The 25,482-nt window shown below is 43.5% G+C and overlaps 1 protein-coding gene across 1 annotated transcript in view; it reads left to right on the top strand.

Annotated features, from left to right (window-relative positions):
• Positions 1-25,482, top strand: part of Fam114a1 (family with sequence similarity 114 member A1) — a 66,800-nt gene that overhangs the window by 14,520 nt on the left and 26,798 nt on the right. Inside the window, exons 3-6 of the mRNA XM_036200994.1 lie at positions 10,535-10,622; positions 20,685-20,798; positions 20,930-21,039; positions 24,062-24,196. Coding sequence (XP_036056887.1) covers positions 10,535-10,622; positions 20,685-20,798; positions 20,930-21,039; positions 24,062-24,196 — 447 coding nt within the window. The remainder of the gene's footprint in view (positions 1-10,534; positions 10,623-20,684; positions 20,799-20,929; positions 21,040-24,061; positions 24,197-25,482) is intronic.

Below are 25,482 nucleotides of genomic sequence, written 5' to 3'. Positions count from 1 at the left end.
TGCTATCTCATTGCCTTCAAAATATTTACGTTTATACCGCAGTCTCAGATTTTAACCCTTCTGTGTGGAGGCAAATTTAGTCTCACTTAAGGAATTACCAGAAAAGTACATTCTACTATCTCCCTTGTTATCTTATCCTGAGTTCCTTAAGTTGATATTAGAAGTGATCAATTTTGTGCCTAATCTTCAAATACTGGTCATTTGTTATATTTGCCTTTTGTTGGATATTTACAGGCAGTCTTCTTGCAATGATGAAAATAACTCTATCAAGCCAGATAAGAATAATCTCTTTTGGAAAAAAAAAAAAAATAGAAGCAGGCAGACAGGAAGGAAGCCCTTGAAATAGAAGTTCATTTCCAAATTGGTTGCTTGGCTACTGAACACAGGTTCAGTAATGAAAGATTCTTTTGGGAAATAGTCAAGCTCAGAAGCCTCCCTGATCCTAAGGTGTCTAAGCCTGATAAAGTCTCATCAATCCCTTTAAAGAAGTTTTTGTAGGAAAAATGTCTTCTGGAACACATGAGAGTTTTGTCACACTGTACACAAATGTCTGCTTTAAGTGATCTGTGTCTGCATAGCTGCCGTGAATCTGGGTCTTACCATTGTGTTCACTTTGACTACAGTGAGTGGAGACCATGCCTTGACAGTGGAGTGGCCAGGACAAGGTCAGAGACCAGGATGTGGCCAGTAGTCTACCTGGTGATGACTGTATCAGTTATTGTGTGTTGCTGTGCACAAACAACCTAAGGAGAGGGAATATTTACTCTGAGTCATAGTTTCAGAGGGCTTGGGCCATGGTGACTTTGTCCAAACATCACAGTGGTAAGAGTATATGACGGAGGACATGTGTCACCTTGTGGTAGACAGGAAGCAGAGATAAGGAAGGTCCCGGAAGAGGCTAGGGCCAATCTAGCTCCCCAGGATATCCCCCCAGTGATGTTCTACTTCAAATGTTTACCATCTAATAATGCCTTAATGTTATGAATCCACCAAGGATTAGTACACTCACGAGGTTGGCGCCCTCATGTGTGACTGTCTCTGAAAACACCATCAGACACACAGACATGCTTCAGGCTCTCCTAGGCTATCTTTATCCAATCCTTTTGTCAACCAAGACTTTCCATCACACTGCTCTGAAGGATCACACCATTTATGCTCTCAAGGAAACTATCTTCAGGATAGGTAGCCATAGAGCTAAGCCTTTCTGCATGATTTACTCAGAACATCTGTGAGAGAGAGTCCCCATCCTCACTTGAACATCGGATGTTAGGATACCTCCTCTTACACCCTCTACCAGCTGCATGCCACCAGGAAGCTGAGAAATGTGGCATCTGTAAGATTTCTGCAGTCTAGCTAGGGCGGGCAGTCATATAGGAGCAATTATAGCTGCAGCTATAATATAACATATATAATATATTTGAGGGAAGCCTTCAATGGAACATTTATTTAAATCAGTCTTGAAGATCAGGTAAGTCTCACCTCAGTTCTGAGAGGTTTGTCTTGGTTCAGAATGGTACTTGAAAGATTTGATGGTGTAGCAGCCTAGCGACCCTTAAAAGACCCAGCCCTGGTCAAGTTTCTCTAGATTCTGGTGTGTGTGGGTGTGTGTGTGTGTGTGTGTGTGTGTGTGTGTGTGTGTGTGTGTGTGTTATGTATGGATTACAGTGTGCACACATGTAGAGGCTAGAAGTTAACACTGAGTCCTTCACCTTTGTATTCCACCTTTTTTTTTTAAACATTTCATCTTTTTTTTTTTAAAGATTTATTTATTTATTATGTATACAGTGTTCTTCTTGCAGGCCAGAAGAGGGCGCCAGATCTCACTACAGATGGTTGTGAGCCACCATGTAGTTGCTGGGAATTGAACTCAGGACCTTTGGAAGAGCAGCCAATGCTCTTAACCTCTGAGCCATCTCTCCAACCCTCCACCTTATTTTTTGAGACACTGTCTTTCTCTGAACCCAGAGCTCACAGACTGGCTAGTCTAGCTGGCCCAAAAGCTTTCCTTATGCCTGGACATGTAACGGTGGGAAGACTCTCTTAAATATCTTTAGCCATCTACAAATCTTGAATACCTTTCTTTTCAGATATTCCGGGTGCTGGTAAAAACGACGCTGTGTTCACCAATTAAAATCCATTTCTGCAATTCAGAATGCTAATTAGTAAAGCATGAGATTGCTGAGAGCTGCTGGTCGCAGTGGCTTTACCAGAGGCCATGGGAGTATACAGCAGGTGAAAACTAGTGTTCAACAGGTCAACCTACCAGCAGATAAATAACTCTCTGTTGGGGAACACCCCCTCCCAGGCAAAGTTCGTGGGGGTCCCTGGCTTGGAAAATGGTTGTTTTCTGTCTGTAACTTTCTCACGTGCCACCACTTACTTCTCCCCAAAAGAACAGCCATGGGGTTCTTTCCACAGCCCATTCTGTAGTGTAGTTTATATCTTTGGGCACACATACAGCTGTGGGTGATCAGGAAGATGATTTCTGTTTAAGCTGTATAATTCTGATGGGTAGAATGAAAACATACTAGAATATTTTTCTTAACTGACACAGGAAAATATCAGTATTCTCAGTCTCAAAGACAGCTAATTTTAGACTTCAGAACAAATTCAATATAGGCCAAGCTGCCCCTGCAGAAAATACACAAAGACCAGTTCCCAGGTGTTTATTGCTAAATCAAGGTCAGACTGTTTACACTGAGACATAACTCCCTCCAGTAATTGACTGCACTATCCCTACCACTCAGGATTCTGCTAACTAACTGTTATTGTTTAGTCCTGAATTTCAATGTCATTTACTGTCTGGGAACCCTAACCAACTCAGGCTACCTACTTGGACAAGTGTTACTCACTGGCCAGTCAATGTGACCCTCCTAGAGAAACCGAGTGATTCCTTATGTGTATCATTTTGGCTCTGTTTCTGATTGTTTACTAAAGAAATGCCCTGAATATGTAACTCGGAATTGTGCTGAGTTTGGCTGGGGGTGGGGGGCTGTGAAAAGAGCTGTGCAGAGGGTGTGTGTGTGTGTGTGTGTGTGTGTGTGTGTGTGTGTGTGTGTGCTGAGGGAGGGATGTAAAGGAACTGTGTAAAGAGCAGTGAGGGGTGTGTGTGTGTGTGTGTGTGTGTGTGTGTGTGTGTGCTGAGGGAGGGATGTGAAGGAACTGTGTAAAGAGCAGTGAGGTGCGTGTGTGTGTGTGTGTGTGTGTGTGTGTGTGTGTTGAGGAAGGGATGCTAAGGAACTGTGTAAAGAGCAGTGAGGTGTGTGTGTGTGTGTGTGTGTGTGTGTGTGTGTGTGTGTGTGTTGAGGAAGGGATGCTAAGGAACTGTGTAAAGAGCAGTGAGGTGTGTGTGTGTGTGTGTGTGTGTGTGTGTGTGTGTGTGTGCTGAGGGAGGGATGTGAAGGGACTGTGTAAAGAGCAGTGAGGTGCGTGCGTGTGTGTGTGTGTGTGTGTGTGTGTGTGTGTGTGTGTGCTGAGTGGGGGATGGAGCAGAGAGAAAAGAGTGAGAGATAAAAGAAGAAGTGTGAAGAGTAAGTTGAGATGAATGAGTGAGTAAAGAGTGAATAAATGATGTAGTATGTGAAGGAATGTAACAGAGTAGAGAGAAGAAATGTATTTATATAGAAGAGAGCTTTGGAGTTGAATAAAAAGATGTAACTGTGCGAAAGAGGCATATGGCTGTGTGGAGAATTTAGGGAGAATGTAAGAGTGTGGAATGTATCCATGTGGCCACAAAGAGATTTACTGAGAGAGGATTTTTTAAGACGAAGTGAAAGAGTAAGTTACCATCAGAAAGCACGAATGTTTCCTTATTTACCCCACAGACAGATAGAAACTTATTTCTAAATACCCTCAGATAAAAAAGTTTCCTAAAGCCCTTGCTCCTCTGAGGTCTTCCATTCACAACCCCGGAGCGGTTCTCAGGAGCTGGCCTCCCTGGTGGACTGTGATATCAGGTGTTAATGGAGGCAGAGATAATAGAATTGCTTGTTATGGCTGCCTCTGGAGCATGGCCTTCCTAATGAGGATGCCCTGCTGACCTGGACTGTACATATTTGATTGGATTAACTTAATTGTAACTCAATCTAAGAAGCATACATAAGATCATACTATGCATGTAAGAGTGTTCTAAAAATAACTGAAATTGTGATACTAAATGCTGACCATAAATGAGTAATAATGAAAAGATAGGGCAAAGGCAGTGCTGTTGGATATAGTTTGAGTTGGATCTCTGTGGTAGTTTGAATGTAATTGGCCCCCATAATTTCATAGGGAGTGACACTATTAGGAAGTGTGGCTTTGTTGGCGTTCCTACGGTTTTTTGGAGGAAGTATGTCACTGTGGGGGCAGGCTTTGAGGTTTCCTATGCTCAGGATACCACCCAGTATCTCAATCGACTTCCTGTGGCCTGCAAGATGTAGGAGTCTCAGCTACTTCTCCAGCATTTTGTCTGCCTGCACCCTGCTCTGCTCCCCGCCATGATGATAATGGACTGAACCTCTGAAACTGTAAGCCGATGCCTCAATTAAATGTTTCCCCTCATAACAGTTTCTGTGGTCATGGTGTCTCTTCACAGCAATAGAAACTCTAACGAGGACATTTTCTAAGGGATAAGGTTAGAAGATCGGTTCTCAGTGTGGTGATGTTGGAAAGCTGGAGCTCTGGGAAGTAGGGCTCAGTGGGCATCCTTTAGATTCCTGGGGAAGCTGTTCTAAGAAAGACTCTTGAGCTCTCACAGGAATGAGTGCTTAAGGTCTGAGCCTAAGCCCTGAGTTGTTCTCTGGCTTCCTGTTTTGAGATGTAATTCCTTCCTCACCTGCTCCCACTACTGGGGACACCATCCTCCTTGAGGTCCTCAGCAGAACCGAGCCAGTACTGGAGCTTGCCTTGAGATCTCCAGAACTGTGAACTAAGTAAACACCTTTTCCTCACAGAATGTGCCTGCCTCTGCTATTTTGTGATAGTCAAGGAAAACTGAACTGATACCGACGTAAAAAAACTAGAGTGCTTTAAATCTAAATATGGGGCCGGGTGGTGGTGGCGCACGCCTTTAATCCCAGCACTGGGGAGGCAGAGGCAGGCGGATCTCTGTGAGTTCGAGGCCAGCCTGGACTACCAAGTGAGTTCCAGGAAAGGCGCAAAGCTACACAGAGAAACCCTGTCTCGAAAAAGAAAAAAAAAAAATCTAAATATGGTTAAGCTTCAGATCCTACTGGGAGATCGAGTAATCAAGACTAGCATGAGCCCATAGCTCGACAACAAGGAAGCCATTGTGTCTTTGATGCAAGTGGCCCCATAAAGTGGTGGCAGGCGGAGTCTTGCTGTGGGAGATGAAGGAGTGTGACGGTCGTGGGTACAGAAGATAGTCATCTTCCTGAAGAGGTGGAGAAGAAAGATGTGGGGCATAAGCCAGAGGAGTTTGAAAGAAACCTTGTTTCTGTTGTGCTTCGGTGCTGGAGACACTAAAGATAACGATCAGATGCGAGAAGTCACCATATGGAGAAAATCAGAGGCAGGAGATGGTGAGCCATCCGACTCCGGCCCCGAGGGAACCAGGTGGAAGAGACAGTGATCACTGAGAGGATGCCACTATTTCCATGGCAACAGAAAGGACAAAATCATTGCCAGTTGGCTTTGGAATCCTTAGATTTAGGTTTAGATGGGTTTGGGTGTAAGCTGGTATGTGTGTTGTATGTAAAACAAGATCTGCTTAGATGCTTAATTTGAATAATTGGTGTTTAGTTTATTAAGACTGCAATTTTAAACACTCGACTCTTCCTTGGGATTATGTTGATCTCACAAATCATAATGCTGTATACAGGTCCAGCAAAACTGAGCAGCCACTTTCCAAGGAGTTTTGATTAATGTTTGGTCCTTCTCTCCCCCCATCCCCAAGTTGAATACATTCAAATGTTTTAAATAGCAAAAATGTAATACATTCTATTTCCCTGTTAAGTACCTCATTTATCTATAGAATACAAACCTTGCTGAGTGCTTAATTGTTATAAAGCTATTAAATTTGTAGAGTAGGCTTAAAGAACTAAATGTTAATGTAGTATTCCTAAATGTAGGACAGTTTCAACCTAAAGTCTCTAATGTGATAATTCAGCTATTCATTGTAAATTGGTTTTCAAACCTTGTCACCCTGTTAAGTTCCATAAATATTACTAGGACAGAAAAGGTCAAATGTGCACAAAAAACATTAATAGCATGGCTTTGGTGCCTTAGCCTTTTGACATTTAATTTTTAAATCTTCCCAGAGTTGAATTATGTATACTTATCAGGGAAGAAAATTACTTGAAACTAACTGAGGCCATTGTGAGCCAGACCTTGTGACAGGGCTGTGGGTACCCAAGACAGCTTGCAACCTCGCTGCCACACTGAGGCTCTTTTTAGAATATCTATGCCGTGAGTTATAGAACTTGGGGAAGGCTTGGTCTCCTGGGTCCGATGGACGACATCTCTGGTACAAGATATACACAATACCTGATTCCTCATCTGTCTTGGGGATGGGACATCCTGGTTGGTCTTTTACCCTTAACATAGGAATATATATTTTCCATCTAAATGTGGATGTTCTTTGTATTTGATGGACTTCTCAGATTTTTTTTCTAAAATTTATTTTTTATTTTATGTGTATTAGTGCTCTATCAGCATGTATGCCTTTATGCCAGAAGAGAGCATCAGCTCCCACTATAGATAGTTGTGAGCTTCCATGTGGGTGCTGGGAATCAAACTCAGGACCTCTGGAAGAGCAGCCAGTACTCTTAATCATTGAGCCATCTCTCCAGCCTCTGAGATTTTTACTTTATCTATGTATAGTTTTGAATATGTTCACCTAAAATAAATAATAGTTCATTGTTTTCCTAGAAATCTAACTTAGGGTTTCACACAAGCTAGGTGAATGCTTTGTGACTAAGCCACATTTGCAGCCTGAGTAAATGATGTCGTCATTTTGTTGGTGGTAATGATGGTGTTGGGGATGGAACTTGGGGCCTTGCTCATGCCAGGCAAGTACTCTACCACTAAGCCACAGCTCCAACTTAAAAAGTACTTTTTTTAAAACGTTAAATGGGATACTAGGTATTTAAATGTCTTTTCTAATTAAGGAACTTTGAGATCCTTGGAATCTTGCACTGTTAAATGTTTTTAGGACCACACAAAGGTTGCTGTTGTTCAAAGGACCAACTAGGTTTTATTTTTTATTTATTTTATGTATATGGGTGGGTTTTTTGTTTGGTTTGTTTTTTGTTTGTTTGTTTTACTACATGTATGTTTGTGTATCACCTGCGCGCCTGGTGCCCATAGATTTCAGAAGAGGGTGTTGGATCCCCTAGGACTGGGTTATATAGATGGTATGAGCCACCATGTGAGTGTTGGGAATTAATTCCAGGTCCTCTGAAAGAGCAACTAGTGCTCTTTACCACTGAGCCATCTCTCCAGCCCCACTAATGAGGTTTTAGATAAATCCTTGATAAATCCAAGCCTGATTTGCTCCTACTAGACAAGGTCATTTTTCTGAATCTGTGAGAAGGAGAAAAAAGTGTAGAGAATTCTCATAGGATGGTTTCTGCTTTCTGAGTTGGGCCATGATGGCCTCTGTTAAAGGAGGTGGAGATACATGGGTGAAGGGTGAGAAGAAAGCTTTATGGCAACATTTAATCCTATGAGATGCGAGCTGACCCACTCTGCTTATTTAATTTTTACTTGAGTGTGTATTGTGTGTTTGCACATGCTCACATGCCATAGCACACATGTAGAGGTCAGAGAACTTTGTGGGGAAGGTTCTTTCCTTCTGCCTTTAGGATGGTTCCAGGACTTGAACTTGCATCACCAGGCCTGCATGGCAAGAGCCTTTACCCACTGAACCATCTCATCGGTCCTATGCTGCAATTTTCTAGGATTCTAAGTGTGTGGTATAATGACCAGTTAGTAGAGACAATATTCATGATGACATATGTAATTCATGGTTAATATTTAATTTATATTTTTTTTTGTCCAATGTGCACAGCTAGCCAGCTGAGGATTTTTCTATTGATTTAATAAACATGCCTTGTAACTAGTCAAGAAGCCCCAGCTCAATGTCAAGGACTCTGATGAAGCAGTTGAGGTGTCATTTACTGTATGGCAATAATAATCTCCATTTGCTAGCCAATTACCAGCTGTCAGGGCACATTCAATATTGTAGACTTGAGTCAGATGCTGTCACCCGGCATGTATTGTTCTTCCTAATCACGGGCACTGATTGGCCATATGAAAGAATGATATTAGTCATCAGCTTACATCTGTCTTCCTGATGGCACAAGACTGTCCCTGGATTCCATTGCCAAATCAGGTGAACAATGTAGGCACCTCCAGCAATGTAGGCACCGCAAACGAGTTGAGACAGTCACGAGTCATGGGTGTTCCACTCATGTTAACAGGCCTCTCTCTGTTTCCAGACAGAAGGAAACAGCCAGCTTGCAAAGCTCTCTCCTTTGTAGTCTGAAAGCTGGTGTTCCTTGTTGTTACTACCTAACATCCATGGAGTGTTTATATGTCTGGGACTCCACTCACAACTTTATATAAAATAATTCTTTTGGTCTTCACAAAGCCTGTGAGGTTATTGGTTCTGATATATACATTCATTGAGTATACTACATGTACAATTTCATAAAAGTCTATGATAGCATGGAGTATATTCCCCTACCTCCCATTTTGAGCTCTCCTCTGCCGTGTCTTGCATTTTGTAATGAATGAATGAGTGTTTAGAAGAACTTTAGTAACTCATTGCCCAGAGCGACAGAACCTCAATTCAAACCCAAGCAATTTAATTCTGTGACCTTTTCTATTGCGCACATCTCCCTGCTGAATGGATGATGTTTGGTATGTACTGGGTACATCAGTTAGGAATGCATCAAGATACAAATAACTAAAATCCAACACATAGTGGTTTACAGAACAGCGATGTATTTTTCTCCTGTAAAACAAAAGATGGAGACAAGCAGCTCCTGGCGCTGGCCTAGTGCTCTGTCAGCATCAGGACCAGGGATGACCTCCTTGAAGCAGCAAAAGCGACTGCTTCACTGTCAAGCATCATCATTTCCACATTCAGGGCAGGAGAAAGAGTTGGCAACGGCCGTCACTGAAAATTTATCACAAAAGCCAAAGCTTCCCCAGTTACACGCGTCTTTGGGAAAACCTGGTCATGATAACACCCTTATCTGGAAGAGTGAGAGGCAGCAGGAAACAGGGAGCTGGAGATGACTGACAGCCAGCCTCAGAGCTACAGAATCTATGGATTACATAGGCCTCCTCCTCTCCTCCCTCCTATAAAAAAGCTCTAATACTTTACGTGGTTGACTCCCAGTGTATTTCTTTTTCCTGTGCTTTCTATGGTCCGTTTGTGAACAGTAAGAGAAAGCTGTGCTTCTGCTAACTGCTTCAGGAATCACTGGATACGATTAACGGGATCTACTGCAGACCTAAGCGAGAAAATGGATGAATATCAGTCATTTATCCAACAGATATCATTAAGCACTCTTCTCGACTCTAGGGATGGATTAGTGAACAAGAAAGAAAGGGAAAGAGCCAGAGAAAAAGGGATCAAGAGGCAGGGAGGGAAGCAAAAACTGAGGGAACCTTCTAGAACACAAAGGTGAGCATGCAGCCAGTCCCAAGACTAGGAACCACAGATCTGAGATACTTCAGCAGATCTATGCCGCAGCCTGGGTGCATGTCCATGGTGCACACCTTGCTTTCCCTTCGCCAGCTCGGGGAATGGAATAGGGTGGCCCACGTTGCCCAAAATTTCACTTCTGTTGAAACAAACAACTCACAGTAGTCCACAGTCTCCAGTCTGTAGTTCAGAAACCAAACCAGGGAAACAGAATGTGGCTGCACTGGCCAGGGACAGTTTCACCCCTGCAGGTGAGGGCTGGAGTGAAGCCAACAGCCTGAACACAAATATTCCATAAAGCTTTCTCTGTCACCACCCCTCTCCAGGTTAGTCCACCACCCCTCTCCAGGTTAGTCAATGCCCTTGTTGGACACTTAGGCAATGTTGGACACCACTATCCACCAGCCACACTACCGTACCCATCACCACTCCATGAATCTGGAGGTTAACCATCTTGAAAGGCACATTTATTTAGCTCTGGCAGAATGGGCTAAATCAGGGTCTTTTTAAATGTTTTTGAATCACTTTGGTGTTCTAATGTGTTCCATTTCCCTGCCTCCCTCCACTCCCCTAATCTCACCCCTCACCCCTGCCAGCCCTGGTCCCTGTCTTTCATGGAATGGGAGGACACAACTCCCTTCTCACATTGGGCCAAGTTCACAGGAGCCAACACCTCCATCACTCAGTTTGGTTCCAAAGTACATACCGAAGTGTGGGTCAAGATACTCTTTTATGACCCATATAAACTATAAGCCCGGGAGATATGGTTAACTTAGTGGTTTTTGTTCCTGAATCTTCTCTGCATCTCTGAATGAATGAGTTTCCATTCAGGGGCAAAGTGAATATCTGACCTGCTGCTAATTTGTTCTTCTGCAGGCTGTGGACTCCACACCACAGGCAGGAGGATGGGCAGGCTGGGGATCCTGGGGAAAATCTCTGCTCTCATCCGCATCAGCCACAGTAGGTAAGTGTTGGGTGTCGTACCAGAACAGAGTTCAGAAGCTGGACAGGACAAGGGATGGTAACTTAGCATGTATTGATGGAGTTTAACATTTGCCCATGAGAAGTCCATTTTCAGTGTCTCGTGCTCTAAGGACACCATGTATATTAATATATTTGTTCCTTACAGTGACTCTGTGAGGAGATATTCTTACTCTCCATTTTACAGATAAAACACTGAACTGCTAAGAGGCTAGGTCACTGTTCAAGTCAGGATTGTTTGGGGTGGGGTTTGGAAAACACATAATGTGGTTTTAAACCACTATCTTATATGATCCCTTGAAGTATAGATTTCAGATACAGATATATGCATATGTATGCACACATTTATGCATATTTATAGATACAAGTACACACAGTTTGTTGGTTTCTTTTTTTTAAGATTGAGTCTTACTGTGTAGTCTAGGCTGACCTTGAACTTGTGATTCTCCTGCCTCAGCCTCCTGAGTGCAGTAATCACATGTGTGCACCACCACACCCAGCTCACTCTGTTCTGCTTATCATCCAACTCTAATAGTCGTTGTTTGTTAGTTTTATGTCATTTTGGTGTTCTGTTGTTTGAGAGACAGTCTTGCCTCACTTGAATGTCTTTAGCCAAACCACTCTCTTATTCTGTAAAGGAACTTGAAGTATCTTGATAAAAGGCATTCCATAGCAGAGCATTACAGTAAGAATAGAACAAAACATACAGATGGGAAACACATATTAATATCCCAGGGCTAATAATGCTACAGTAACTGAGAACTGACCTTAGCCCTGAGAGCCCTGGCTCCTGCTACATTGTTTATTTCTAATTGAATGATAAAATTAGCTTATTTAAGTAAATCTATTCTCCTGGAGTTACATTTTAGGATAAATTTTATATATATATATATTTGGTTTTTTCGAGACAGGGTTTCTCTATGTAGTTTCGGTGCCTGTCCTGGATCTTGCTTTGTAGACCAGGCTGGCCTTGAACTCACAGAGATCTGCCTGGCTCTGCCTCTGCCTCCCTAGTGCTGAGATTAAAGGCGTGCTCCATCACTGCCCAGCTCTATATTTGTTTTTAAATAAAAAGAAAAAATAATGGCTAGTGTCTTTCCCAGCTCTGGTTTCTTGGTATAGTCTTACATTCTAAATTCTTTCCCCCCCTTTTTTAAATTGAATGTTTTTTTCATACAGTATATTCTGATCATAGTTTCCCCTTCCTCACCTCCTAGTTCCTCCCTACCCATCCAACTCCATGCCTTCTTTCTCTCTCTCTTTAGAAAACAAATGGGCAAACAAAACAAACCAGCCAGAATAAAACAAACAGAAAACAAAGCAAAAAGCACAAGGAACACACATGCACAACCCATAGAAACATAAAATTGGTAAATGTAATAAATAACCAAGAGACCATTAAGTGTTATGAGACAAAAAAATCTCCAAAAATACTTTGAGTTCATTTTGTGTTTCCTATCTCCTGCTGGCCATGGGGCCTTTAGTGTGGTTTGTATTCCCAGCAAGACTCATTGGAGAAAACTACATTTCCTTTGTGAGCAGTTGCCAATTGGAGATAGCTTCTAGGTTAGGGGTGGGGATTTGTGTCCACTTCCCCTCTCAGCCCTGGGACCTCATGTTGGTTGGATCTGTGTAGGCCCTGTGCATGCTGCCACAATCTCTGTGAGTCGTGTGTGTGTCAGTCCCATTGTATCTGGAAGGCACTGTTTCCTTGGTGTCTCACACCCCCACTGGGTTTTACGCTTTTCTGCCTCTTCTTCCTGAATAGCTCCCTGAGCCTTAAGTGGAGGAATTTGATGAAGACATCCCATTTCCCCCTTTTTGTTTAAAATAAAAAGCAAAAGTTTTAACTAACAGAAAAACTATATACGATGAGTACAATAACTACATACAAATATATACAGGCAATAATTACATTAACAACGTCTAGTCCATTAGCGTTTGACAAATTCAAAGAAGATACTCCATTATCTGTCCTATCTTGGTGAGTCCAAAGTGTTGTACCTATTTCACTTTCCATCTTACTTGCATTACCAACCCAAAACTATCTTTTGATGACTCTCAAACTTACACACTTTACACCTCTTATGTGAGTGTCATTTCTGAATTTCTTAAAAAGAAAAACTATCACTATTAAAGTCTTCAAATCCATCAGAGAACTAAGAAGTATATAATACTATCTGAGTAAAAAGGAAGTGCAAATGCAGCTTCCAAAACTATAGAAATGACAGAAGCAGCTGGCTACTTGGATGGTTACCCAAGTTTCCTCTACACCGTTGGGGCATCTATCTTTGGCCTATAGGCCTAGAATATCTGACAGACTTTTCTATGAAGCAGGAACTTTGAAAGACTGTCCCACCTAGTCTTGGCAAAATTCAGCTTTTTCTTTTGTGTCCTGCTTGTCCAGTTTATACAACATACTGTCAGCAGTCGAGGCAAAGGCAGTTCTTGCCTGAATGGCTAGCTTTGCCACAATGAAAGCAAACTTCATGTGGAAGTTCTTCAGCACCCATCATCCTTTTATGAAGTAGATTGGTGCTGCCAGGAACAGACGTGACTCACAGTCATGAAAAGCCCTCTGTTAACAAAACATTTTAAATGCCATATTCTGCAGGTCTTTGAAGTGTTTGAAGACCATCTAGCTATCTAAAATGTATCTCTGTATGATCTTAAAAACATACCTAACATAATTACAAGTTTGATTGTCATAGATGAATAAATAGTACTAATATTATTCGTCACTACTTGTTGTTGCTGCCCCAATGACTATAGAGGAAATGTCACCAAATGTTATTCCTAGATTGCTCTCCAGGCATATTTTATAGACTTCTGGTCAGTACATATTGTAGCTCTGCAATGGTCTGTAATAGCAATGACTCGTTATACTGACCTTTGTGTCATGGTGACCAAAATACCCAAGGATAACTTAAAGGGAGGAACCACGTATTGGCTCAGGAGGGAAACAGAACAGGACAAAGTTCTAAAGACACTCTCCATGAGACTTATTTCCTCGACATAGGCCCCTTTTATCACCTCCCAGCAATGATATTATTTTGTAAATTCGTCCATGGATTAATCCATCAATCCTCCCTGGGAAACACCATGAAAGACATACCAAAGGCATCCACTATTTGTCTAGGTGTTTCTTAATCCAGTAAAGTTGATAATCAGAATTAACCATCATAGAGCCCAAACAACAGCAACATATACTGGGTTTTTCTGTCCTTGAATCTCTTTCTGTGCTGTGTTTACCTGGATTGATTTGTGTGTATTGAACCATCCTGAGATCAGTAATACTTTAAACATAGATAAATTTCTTCAAAGTCCTGACATAGGAACTAAGTCAAACAGCATGAGAGGAGATGGTGTTAGGGGTCCCCAGACTGGAACCAGAACACAGTGGTCAGGAGTTGGACTCCCAAAAGATGATGGAAAATCACAGCCAGAGTGAAGGTTGGAGTGGGACCTTCTGTGAACAGGGACTCTGTAAAGTTATGGATTCCACGCTGCTCAGCCTATCAGGCTCCAACAGATGACTCAGATGACTCCAAACCCGTAGTCACACAGACAGCCCTGGTTAATCTCAGTGGGACACACCAACCCACCAACACACACACACACACACACACACACACACACACACACACACACACAGACATGAATGGGTGAGAGAGAATTGTGGGGAAGGTGGAGGGTGGACAAGAATGGTAGGACATTGGAGGTGAGGTTAGTAAGTATGCAAAGTGTACATATGTAAAATTGTAAGAAGCTGAAAGATTAAGAAATAGAAAAACTTTTTTTTTTTTTTTAAGTTATGGGTTCCTGCCTGAGCTGCTAACTCAGTGTTGAGGGGTAACTTCCAAGACATTCAGAAAGAATGTCAATCCCAGGGCTTTGTAGCATTAACAGTTTATCATCATGGGGCAATGAAACTTATTAGAAAACAGGGCACTCACAGCCACAGAGAAGCTCTTGGAGGTTTATAAATTGCCTGCAGAAAGTCAAGAAAGAAAATAACCACATTCAACTGTGATTGATTTCCACTCAAAGCCTCATGTTACCCCCAGGGTAATTCCCAGTCCTTCACATAGGGCTGGCAACAGGACTAGAAACACAAGCAAAGCTTACAAAGGCAGAAACTCTGCAGTAAGCAGTCACAAGTCTTTAGAGTTGTCGAGAACGTGAACAGAGAATAGAAACATTTGGAAGGAGGTGCTTTCTTGGAATCAACACTGAACCATGCATGCTAGGATGGGAAACTCAGTCTTGAGGATTTCTGACCTGTCATGGGAAGACACTGACTCAAGAGCACCTTGTAGGTGTTCTTTGTGACACCCAGGTTCTCTGTTTGGAAAAGAGAGGCCAGGGGAACTTGAGAACGCCTAAGCTCCCTTCCCATGCTCCATCTCGTAGCTACCTGCAGAAGGAAGTCTGCATGTGCAGCCACTGTGCCCAGTGGAAATAAACAGCACACTGATTGATCTTTGTCTTCTCTACATTGTTCTAGCTTGTCTTGTGGCTTTTTACTTTGATGCTAAGGGAAGAGGAAGTGAGAAGAAGCGACCATCCCACTGTATTATGTGAAATCAAACATTTCTCAGCCAACAGTTCTTCTCGGGAGGACCCTCCCTCTTAAAAGACATCTGCATCACTCATAGACAAATTGTGTCACTGTCTAGGAAGACTTAATCATCTGCTACTCATGCCTGTGGGAAAAATTCATAAAATGCAATAAAAATCTTTGTCATTCCATGTAGAAACCAAAATGGGGAAATCCAAAACTAGAAAAATTACCAAAAAGTTGCTAATATTGGTAACTTCAAAATGATATTATGAAAATTAGCTATAACTTTCCACAAGCATGTCGTAGACATGGCTTACCTTTAGAATGTATTGCTAAGAGTAAAGTGATGGTCCCATTGTCAGAATAAGAGCTAACAGTGCCAAGATACAGATTCCAGAGTCGAACCTCTACAGAACGGAGCAATTTATTACCAGATCTGCTGAAGGCCTAAACACTTATTTGAAAAGTTGGTTGTGGTGGTTTCAGGACACTAAACATCTAAGACTATCTGGTTGGGTGATAGGATGCATCTGATCATATTAAGGTCAGATGCATTATCCCTGTTCTTTCCCATCCTTGCCTGCAGTTTTTCACATTCTAATGATATCCTCTACCAGACCTGTCCAGATAGCATCGGTATTCATTACAAAGAATGGCAAACTCATCAGAACTGTGCTTCTGTGAAAACTCCCCTCTGTATAAATTACCACTGACTGCAAGGGAGTCTTTATCTATCTATATATCTGTCTGTCTGTCTGTCTATCTATCTATCATGAAGTGATGCTAAGGACGTAAAAATTCCTAAGGGTTCTCTAGAGTAACAGAACTTATAGAATGAATGTGAATATATACAGAAATTTATTAGCGTGGCTTACAGAGTGTGGTCCAGCTAGTCCAACAATGCCTGTCTACCAATGGAAGGCCTAAGAATCCAGTGGTTGTTCAGTCCATGAGGCTGGTCATCTCAACTGGTCTTCTCAATCTCAAAGAAGTAGGCTCTAATGCTAGTGAAGGGATGGACTAGCTTCCTTCTTCCATGTCCTTTACACAGGCTGCCCGCAGAAGGTGTGGCCCAGATTAAAGGTGGATGTCCCCACTTCAAGAGATCTTAAATAGAAGTGAGTCTTCCAATTTCAAAGGATTTAAGAAAAAAATTCCCTCACAGGTGTGCTCAACCATTTGGGTTTTAGTTCATTCTAGATGTTGTCAAGTTGACAACCAAGAATAGCCATCACAGGGGCATCCATGAAAAGGTGATGGGATTAATGCTACCGTTGCCCACAATGCTTTGCAATCTCTGTATTAGGAACAGGTTGATGGATTTCTGGTGGACTTTGATGCAAATGCTGTTAGCTCAGTAGCACTTTTTGCTAATCCTGACCCTAGGGTAGGGGTGCATATGAGCTATTTGACTATAGAGAACCTTGGTCATCATTCTGGAGAGGGAAGAGTTTTCCAGAAGGAGAGTTGATTGGCATCTTTTAAAGCTGCATTTAGTTTGCTTTCGTAGAGCAGAGCAGCCTCAACTGTATGTGTCTCTCAAAGTACATTCTGGTACTTGTTACAAGAAAAAGGCTTAGGAAGGAAATGAATCTGGTGTGTGGTATCACCCCATACCTCACAGCCCCAAGCCAACCGCAACCCCACATCATACAGCACAGGGGTGATTCCTGACTATAAGCCCTGGCCCTGCAAGGCACGGCTGGGACAAGGGTGAGGTTACACTGTGAAGGTGAACTTCACCTCGCTCTATGGTCAGAGTGAGGTAAGTGAAATTCCAAATCAAAATGTTTTAGAGGAGAAAGCTCTTGACCAAGGTCCTGACTTCCGAGGAGTTAGAGAATCAAGGTTAGAATGGCACCCCACTATGACTCCACAGAAAACTTGCTCAGTATAATGAAGAAGTACACATGTTAGTCCTGGTATCAGATGGACTGGGTTTGAATCCTACCTCCCCACCTACCAACTTGGGGACCTTTGGCAGGTGATGTCATCTTGACAGGCCCCAGTTTTCTCGGTTATGGAAGGGGTGTACACCCCCTTCTAACACACTGTTATTAAGGAAAGTAGATAATGTACTATTCTGAGGGTGTCTGGGATACCCTAAAGGTTCAAGAAAAGTCCACAGTGGAGGGATTTCCCCACATTACAGGAAAGTACATATTATTCTCCTGGTAGAGAAAGCATGGCAGCAGAGAGACACGAGGTGAATTACTGAATGAACACCAGCTGAGAAATGGAGGAACCCAAGTTCCTAGGTTGACGTTGGTGTAGATGGCTTTTCTTGAGCGTGTAAGTACAGGCGACTGAAATACCAGCCGACCATCGACTGTTTATAAATGATGCTGTCCTGGGACTGTCCTGCAGGCTTGTTTTGATTTGGGTTTGTTGTTTTTCTTTTGGCTTTGGTTATTTGTTTTGCTTTCCAGTGCTCACCTACTGCAGCATGAAAACCAGACCCAGTCCCAGCCCAGCCTCAGAGCCTTGCGATTCCGGGGGCATCCGTGTTTTCGGATGTTTCAAGTTTGTAGTGACGTGAAGTTAATCCACAAACTACACTAAGTAGTGTCACACATATTTGTTGTCTTTCTCTTGCTGGTAGACTCCAGCCACTGTCTCTGGAAATGGAGTCATCAAAGTACCAGCTGCTCTGTTATGATTTCCTTATTCCGGGCACTAGATGTCACACTAAGTCAAGTTTTAGAAGTGACTCGGCTGAGTAGGGTGTGGCAATCTCTCTACCTATGAAAGAATTCAAGCTTTTTTAGGTAAATGTAATGCTTAACTTTGAATTTCTAGCAGAATTCAGAAAATATTTTCTTTTGCTCTCACGCAAGAAAATTGGAACTGTTAATCAGAAAACAGATAGCAGCTTCTTGGCATCTCTGTTCAATTGATTAAATACATCTTGCTCGCATGCACATAAAAACTGTTTCATTCCAAAAACAAAAGGATTTTTCTAGAGACAGTTTATACACACTTATGTGCGGTCATTGGTGAGGCTGCCCCCCCCCCCCCCCCCCCCCCTCCTTCTTTGTTGTTTGTGTGTTGAGACAGTGTCTCTTGTAGCCCAGACAGTCCTTGAACTTGTTAAGTAGCTGAGGCTGGTCTTGAACTCCTGATCCTCCTATCTCTGCCTTCCAAATGCTGGGACTACAAACTGATAGTCCTTTGTGTTCTGAGATGGTGAGAAACTGTTCTTCCCAACAAAGAAACAGACAAGACTCTAACCTGCCAGGAGCGGAGAAGGCCAAAGGGGCAATGATGAATGTCAGGCTTACTGAGCTCACACAGAAGGCTGTGTCCCCCAGCCTCTGAAGCTCACTTACGCTGGTTTTGACTTTCAGAAATCTATAGCTGTGAATCATGGGTGCAGATTTGCCTGCGCAAATTTTCCTTTTGGAAAATATGTAGGTTTTGTTGTTGTTGTTTATTTCATTAAAAACAAAACAAAAGCAAAACCACGACCTTAAGGAATCTGAAGTCAATGACTTAAATGTTTGCTGAAATTTCAATGAAATTCTATTGACATGTTTAGAATTCATTGGAGGCTAGAAAGAATTAATTCAAGCCAGATTGAAAGCTTATAATTAAGTCTTAGGCTTAGCAGTTTGTTTTTTCAAGTAGCTCAGTAATGAGTCTGAGCTGTGTTTAATTATCTGCATGAGTGTAGGCACATATTTCTATTGTAATTAAAGTTGTAAATCATCTTTCCTAGGTTTTCAAGGGTTGTAGGTAATATATGATGACAAATCACTTTCACTGGAACGAACAGTAAATATATCATCATCTTGTGTTGAGGTTGCTTTGATAAACCAGGTTATAATTGATAAACGAGCACTTTGTGTGTATGATGTGTTTGTATGTGGGTGCGCATGTGTGAGTATGTGCAGAGGCCAGAGTTAGACTCAGATGCCATTTCTCAGGATGCTGTCCACCTTGCCTTTTGGGACAGCATGGCTCACTTGGCCTGCAATTTACACATTCAATTAGAATGTCTGGCCATCAGGCCCCAGGGATCCACCTGTCTCTGCCTGCCTAGTTCTGAGACTATAAGCTCATGGTACCACACCCAGATTTTTACATGCATGGGTTGTAGGCACTGCCATCAGGTCCAAACTACTACTTCTTGGATTCATCTGTGTCTTCCTCTAACTCCGGAGATGGATGAACGGTCATTTGAAGAGCGCTTTGTAATTTTGACTGGTTCTGTTCAGCAGTGGAGTCTCCTCTGACTTGGCACTTTGCTCCTAGGTGTTATGATTACCACTGCCTTGGGTTTGTACAACCCAGGGTCCCTGGAGACATCCTTCCTTTCTTCTTGCACGCCAAGGCAGGGGACAGGCACTCACATGGAGATAGCAGGGCTGTTTTTCCTTCTAGACCTCCAATAGCCATGAGATCCATAGTGAGCTACCCATCTTTTGGTTGCTTCATCCTGTCTAGAAATACAGAAAGGCGAGAGCCCATTTGAGTGGAGTATGTCAGGCTGTCTTTGGATGCAGTGGGGACAAGACTCTTTTCTACTGAGTCAAGGATTGGTTTCTGCTCAGTGGATGGGAAGGTCTGCTCTGTACTCATCAAGGACTTACTGAATCCCAACTGCACCAGTGTCTTGGAAATAAAGGACTGTCTCGTTTTGGAAATACAGGTGTAACCTGTCCAATGGAGTAAAACCAGTGGCCCTCAGTCTGGTTTGCACTACTAATTACTGCTTCCTGGCTTTCCCACTGACTGACCTTTTTGAGTTAGAGCCTTCAGGTCAGCTTAAGATCTTCCAAGGTGTACGCATAAGTAAATGTAGTGTTTGTTTGTTTGCTTATTTGTTTTGATTTGGAGGCCTTGTTTATTTTGTTTGTTTTGTTTCGAGACAGGATCTTGCTAAGTAACTCACACTGGCCTATAATAATGCTATGTAGACCAGGCTTGTCTCAAACTTGCATCCTCCTGCCTCAGCCTCCTGAGTGTTGGGATCATGGGCATGTGCCACCGTATCTAGGCTCACACCTAGAAATGTACTGAAGTTCATCTGACTTCAACTCAGCCAGTGTTAAATGAGCATTTGCTATGTGCCGGGACTTCAAAAAACAAACAAACCATGACAAACATGAATGACAGATCAGCCACATGACACTTAAAAAGCATGAGGAAGACAAGACAGCCAGGCCATTCAAAGACGCTGGCTTGAGTCTGAAATATAAGTGCAGCCAGTGTGAGGTGCAGAAGGGAGAAGGGTCTGGAAACACAGTAAGGAAACTGAGTTACTACAGGAGGGTGGTTTCTTTAAGGTCACCCAGCCTTGACCAAGCTGAGCTCATCTTTGGGCCCTACTCCAGGGAATCTAAATACCCTCCTGTTGAGCATCTTGTTTCATTCAGGGTGGACACCCACTAGGCCAGGTGTTTTATGAGATCAGCCTAGGGGTTATAGACCGTGTGGCTTTCTAATGTGTCTGCAAACTATATATTTATTTCCCTACAGGTCATGGGTTAACAGCCGTCAAAGAAAAGGCCGGGGCGACCCTACGAATCCACAGTGTCAATTCCGGATCTCCTGAAGGGGCACCCACTGATGCCAGAGATGGATTCTCTGAAAGTGAGTGATGTGTTCACCTAGTGTTTGGGGCATTTTTATTATGCTGTGTGCACAATTGCACAGTGGGAAAGAGCCCAAGTTCAGATCAGCAAAACACATTCTAACAGGGGCCTTCTCTCTTGCCGCAACAGATGTGACTCCAGATCAGGACCCTGCCGGAGGCCCCCACCCTTCTCCTCCACCAGGGGCTGCAGGGTCGAGGGGCATGCTGTCAGCCCTCACCCATGTGGTTCAAAACACGGTGAGTCCCTAGCTGCTTCCTGTTTTCCCTAGTGGCTCACTCGTTTTGATCTCTCCATCTCGTGACCCAGATACATGAGAGAAAAGGCAGTCTTGCTCACAGCTTTGGAGTACGGTTTGTTATGCTTTCTGCCACAGAGTAGGTATAACCTTGGATCTGAAATAATAAGGGCGAGATGAAATGCGGCCCGTGTTTAAAAGGAGAGGTTTAGAAGGGACATTTTTTTTGTTCCTGATCTGATTTAACAGTGTCCTTTCCAGCTGCTGCAAGGACAGCCTCTGGGTGGGGGAAGGATCCCAGAGCTGGGACAGCTGTTCTTCCGGGATCATGGCTCAATTTCCTTAAAATTACGAAACCATCTACCTACAAAGGACTAATAGCAAGTCAGGAGGAACAGTCCAGAGACCTACCCTGCCAGATCCCCGCAGTCCCCACTGTGCCCTTCCTTACAGTAAATGGATCCCAGCAAGTCCTACCCTTCCTGTTTATTTTTACATTTTCATTTAGGCTAAGTTGATTTTTAGAAGACAGCTACATAACTATCTCATTCTTTTTAGTTCTTTGGAGACAGGGTTTCTCTGTGTAGTTTTGGTGCCTGTCCTGGATTTCACTCTGTAGACCAGGCTGGCCTCGAACTCACAGAGATCCACCTGCCTCTGCCTCCCGAGTGCTGGGATTGAAGGCGTGCGCCACCACCGCCCGGCATCATCTCACTCTTAAAGGAAGCTCGCTACGGACAACAAAACACTGATTCGTATTGAAAGAAAGCAGAGGCACCCCGAGTCGGGTGAGGGAACTAGCTGGTCCTCAGAGGCAGGTGTGTGTGGGGGAAGACTCAGTCTACTATCTAGAACAAATTAACTAGATTTCCTAGAAATCTGGCTCATGTCCTTTTCCAGTCATTTCCCATTTGTGATTTTAAAGAGAGATGACTGCCCTACTGTGTACCAGAAACCTCACCAGACTCTGGCCACGAGCTGATGCCAGATCTTGCCCTAGCAAGTCAATTCACCCATGCACTAGGGGAGCAGGGAAGGTTATCTTACCCTGTGTATGCCAGGAATAAAAAAAAATGACCCTCCTGTGCTTGCTCCTTGACGGCCCCTGGACTGGGCAGGAAGAAGGAGACATACCAAGAATGTTTTAGGAGTCACACAGCGAAGCAGTTCAAGGGCACCCCATGAGAGTGGGGGCAGCTCACTCGCTAACTCTGACGTAAAAAAAATGAACTCATGGCTTGTCACCTCCTTTGTTTTTAAATTAAATTTTTAAAAATTATTTATTATTGTGTATGCATATGGTGGGGGAGGGGCACCTGTACCATGGTACTCAGAGGAACATCAGAGGAAGACTTTGTAGAGTCCGTTCTCTCCTTCCACTTCATGCGTGTTCTAGGGATGTGGAGCTCAGTCATCAGGTTCGCACAGTGACCGCCTTTACCCGCGGAGCCATCTTGCCAGCCCTGAGCAACCCACCCTTGAGTGCACCGTCCACATCCTCAGCTCCCTTTCTGTGTTCTCCTGGACCTGCTTGGCCTCCTTCCCACAGTCCCACCCCATCTGCAGGCTGGCCCTTGCCCAACAGTGCCCATACACTTCCTGGTCTCAGTTTTGGAAGCGGCAGGATGTTGGGGGCCCTGTAAATCAAAGTGTGCCAAAGTATGAGCTGCCGAGAAGCCCAGCGTCATCTCTACTAGTTGCTTTTATCACTGCTGAGACGAACTGCTCAACAGAAATAACATAGGAAAGGAAGTTTATTTTGCTTATGAGAGGCTCTAGCCGTGGTTGCTTGGACAGGACGTCGTGGTGGCGGCAGTCAGTGAGCAGGAGGCTCTTTACCTTCTGGCGGCCAGGATACAGAGAAGGAGGAAGGGACTGAGGACCAAATATAACCTTTAAGGTACACCTCCAGTGGCCTACTTCTCCAGTTAGGCTCCTCCTCCTGAAGTTTCTAGAACTTCCTAAAAGAACACCAGTAGCTGAGGACCAGGGATGCTTATGAGCTGGCGGGGGGTGGGGGGGTGGGGGGGCACTTTATATTGAAACCAAAGCTTCCTTCAAAGTATCTGCTTTTAAAATCCCTTCTGTAGCATGATTACTGATTTGGTCCCTGATCTGAAAACAGATTCTAAATGCCGGAAATGGAAATGTCTGATAAAGTATATCCAGTAAGGTTGAAAACTGCCATTTAAGTAATTATGGGGATTGAAGAGCATATGTAGACGATTTAAAAAACAAAATCTCACATTTTCACGTAAGGTGAGAAAGATACAGATGTTTGCAGGTTGTGGCTAGAGTTGTATGGTTAGGAATATGTCTGGAGGCTTCAGAGCAATGCAGTTCTGTTCACTTGAGCAGTGTGTGTGGGTCTCGGGTGTTTTCATTTCTGTTAAAAGGGAAACAATGGCTGGCAAAGGGATTTTTCCAGAGTGATACCTGGCTGGTAGAACAATTTCTACAGCTGGAAGTGCATGGAAGGCGAGCTGTCTTACTTCATTAATGTACCAATTATAGTTGGTGTTCGCCAGTTTCTGAAAATACGCAGGAGCCGTCTGAAACAGCCTGAGGCTCCCATACTTCAGGACCCTGAATTAAAAAATCATCTAAATTAGCCTGAGTATTTGACATTTTAATAACCCACCCCAAATAATTCTGTTATGTATGCTAAAATTCTTTCAAATGAACACTGCAGTTAGGCCATCCGTGATTTTATGTCTTAGATACATATCTATTGATACACTCAGAGCTACTGACATGAATCCCTAATGTGCACTGTTTTTTTTTCTCCTAAGCATCTTTTTTTTTTAATAACACTGCATGCTCTACAAATTATACAGCATATGGCTTTTCAAGAAAAAGAAAACAGGATTTAAACAGATGATCAATCTCACAGTGTGAAAAACTCATGGCTTTCTATTGATTTTAATATTTGAAGAGAGTGTCAGGTACACAGGAACTGAGGGCCACCACGAAAGAGCAAGCTGTAGAAAAATCTAATCTCACGTGGGTTTTCTCATTTGCAGGGCAAAAGCGTCTTAAGCGGAGGTCTGGATGCTCTGGAATTCATCGGGAAGAAAACCATGAACGTCCTGGCAGAAAGCGACCCAGGGTTTAAGCGGACCAAGACACTGATGGAGAGAACTGTCTCCTTGTCCCAGGTTGGACTAGATTTATTGACTTTCTCCTTCTGGCCAGTAAAGTTGAAGCACAGGGTTCAAATTTAAGTGGCACAAAAGTAGAAAGAAAGCTGAGTTCCCGACCACTCCGCTGGAATCCTCGTCGGAGGCAAGCATTGTTAGTGGTCCTTGTGCACGCTGTCCGTTATCACACAGACGTAGTGATAAATAAGCATTTGGGTATAGGAGTATGCATGTTGCTCTGCATATAGATGGAACATATGTGCTCTCTCGCTCTCTCTCTCTCTCTCCTTCTCTCCCTCTCTCTCTCTCTCTCCCTCTCTCCCTCTCTCTCTCTCTCTTTCCCTCTCTCTAGCCAAAGGGCAGCATATCGATCACACTTGCATACTTTATTTAATCATCTGCTGAAGATTTTTCCATGTATGTCATGTAAGTACCCCAGTTCTGCCACTTATTAGCTGTACAACCTTATGGGTTTGCTCTGTGCAAACCCATCTCTCTGCCTTAGTTTATCCCCTGTGCAGTGAGGTGACAGCAATACCTCCTGATAACTTTGTTGTGGCATGAGCTAGAACAGAACCTGATGAAGACACGTATGTGTACACACATGTATAACTTCTAGGTAAGACGATGATGATGTTGGAGCGAGTGAGACCAAGTCTGACAACTGGCAAACTCTAGGTACCTTTGCTGTAAAAGGAAGAGGGGGCCTGAGTTAATGTAACAAACAACCACAACGTTTGTGCCACGCTCCTGATTTTTGTCACGGCTAGCTACAGTTAACAGATTGTACTGCACACGGAAATGTGTTACCCAGCACCCATAAGGGCCAGCCACAATGAGCACTGTCCAAGAGGAGAGCAGAGCAGCAAAGGTTGGCATGCCGTGGAGGGCATTTGCAGGGCTGCTAATGAGCTGGGGGAACGGCTGCAGCATTTGGAGAGGTGATGGGGACCGGCCTGGGCGTAGAGAGGACTACTGTGGTTGCTATGGTGAAAACCGAGTGGTGGAGGGAAAGCCTAGGGCAGGGAAGCCGTTCAGTAAGTGGATCAATCTTGTTCCTCGAAGAAGTAGATCGCCAAGTGGGCTGAGATGGTCAGGGATTTGCTATATGAGAGAAAACAGGCAGGGAACTTCTGAAGCCTGGGAGGACCGTCAGAACAGGTTCATGTCAGAACCCAGAGAAGGAGGACCAAAGGGGAGACTGGATGGAAGTGTGCCAGACTGCCATACAGCCTAAGTAAGGAACTTGGCCAGGGCCACGGGGAACCCTCTGGATGATATCAGCTGCTGCCAGCAAGATGACC

Source organism: Onychomys torridus, chromosome 10 (assembly GCF_903995425.1).
Source record: "Onychomys torridus chromosome 10, mOncTor1.1, whole genome shotgun sequence".
NCBI classification, from domain to species: Eukaryota; Metazoa; Chordata; class Mammalia; order Rodentia; family Cricetidae; genus Onychomys; species Onychomys torridus.
Note: the sequence above shows the minus strand (reverse complement) of the source record. Positions and strands in the feature narration are given on the sequence as shown.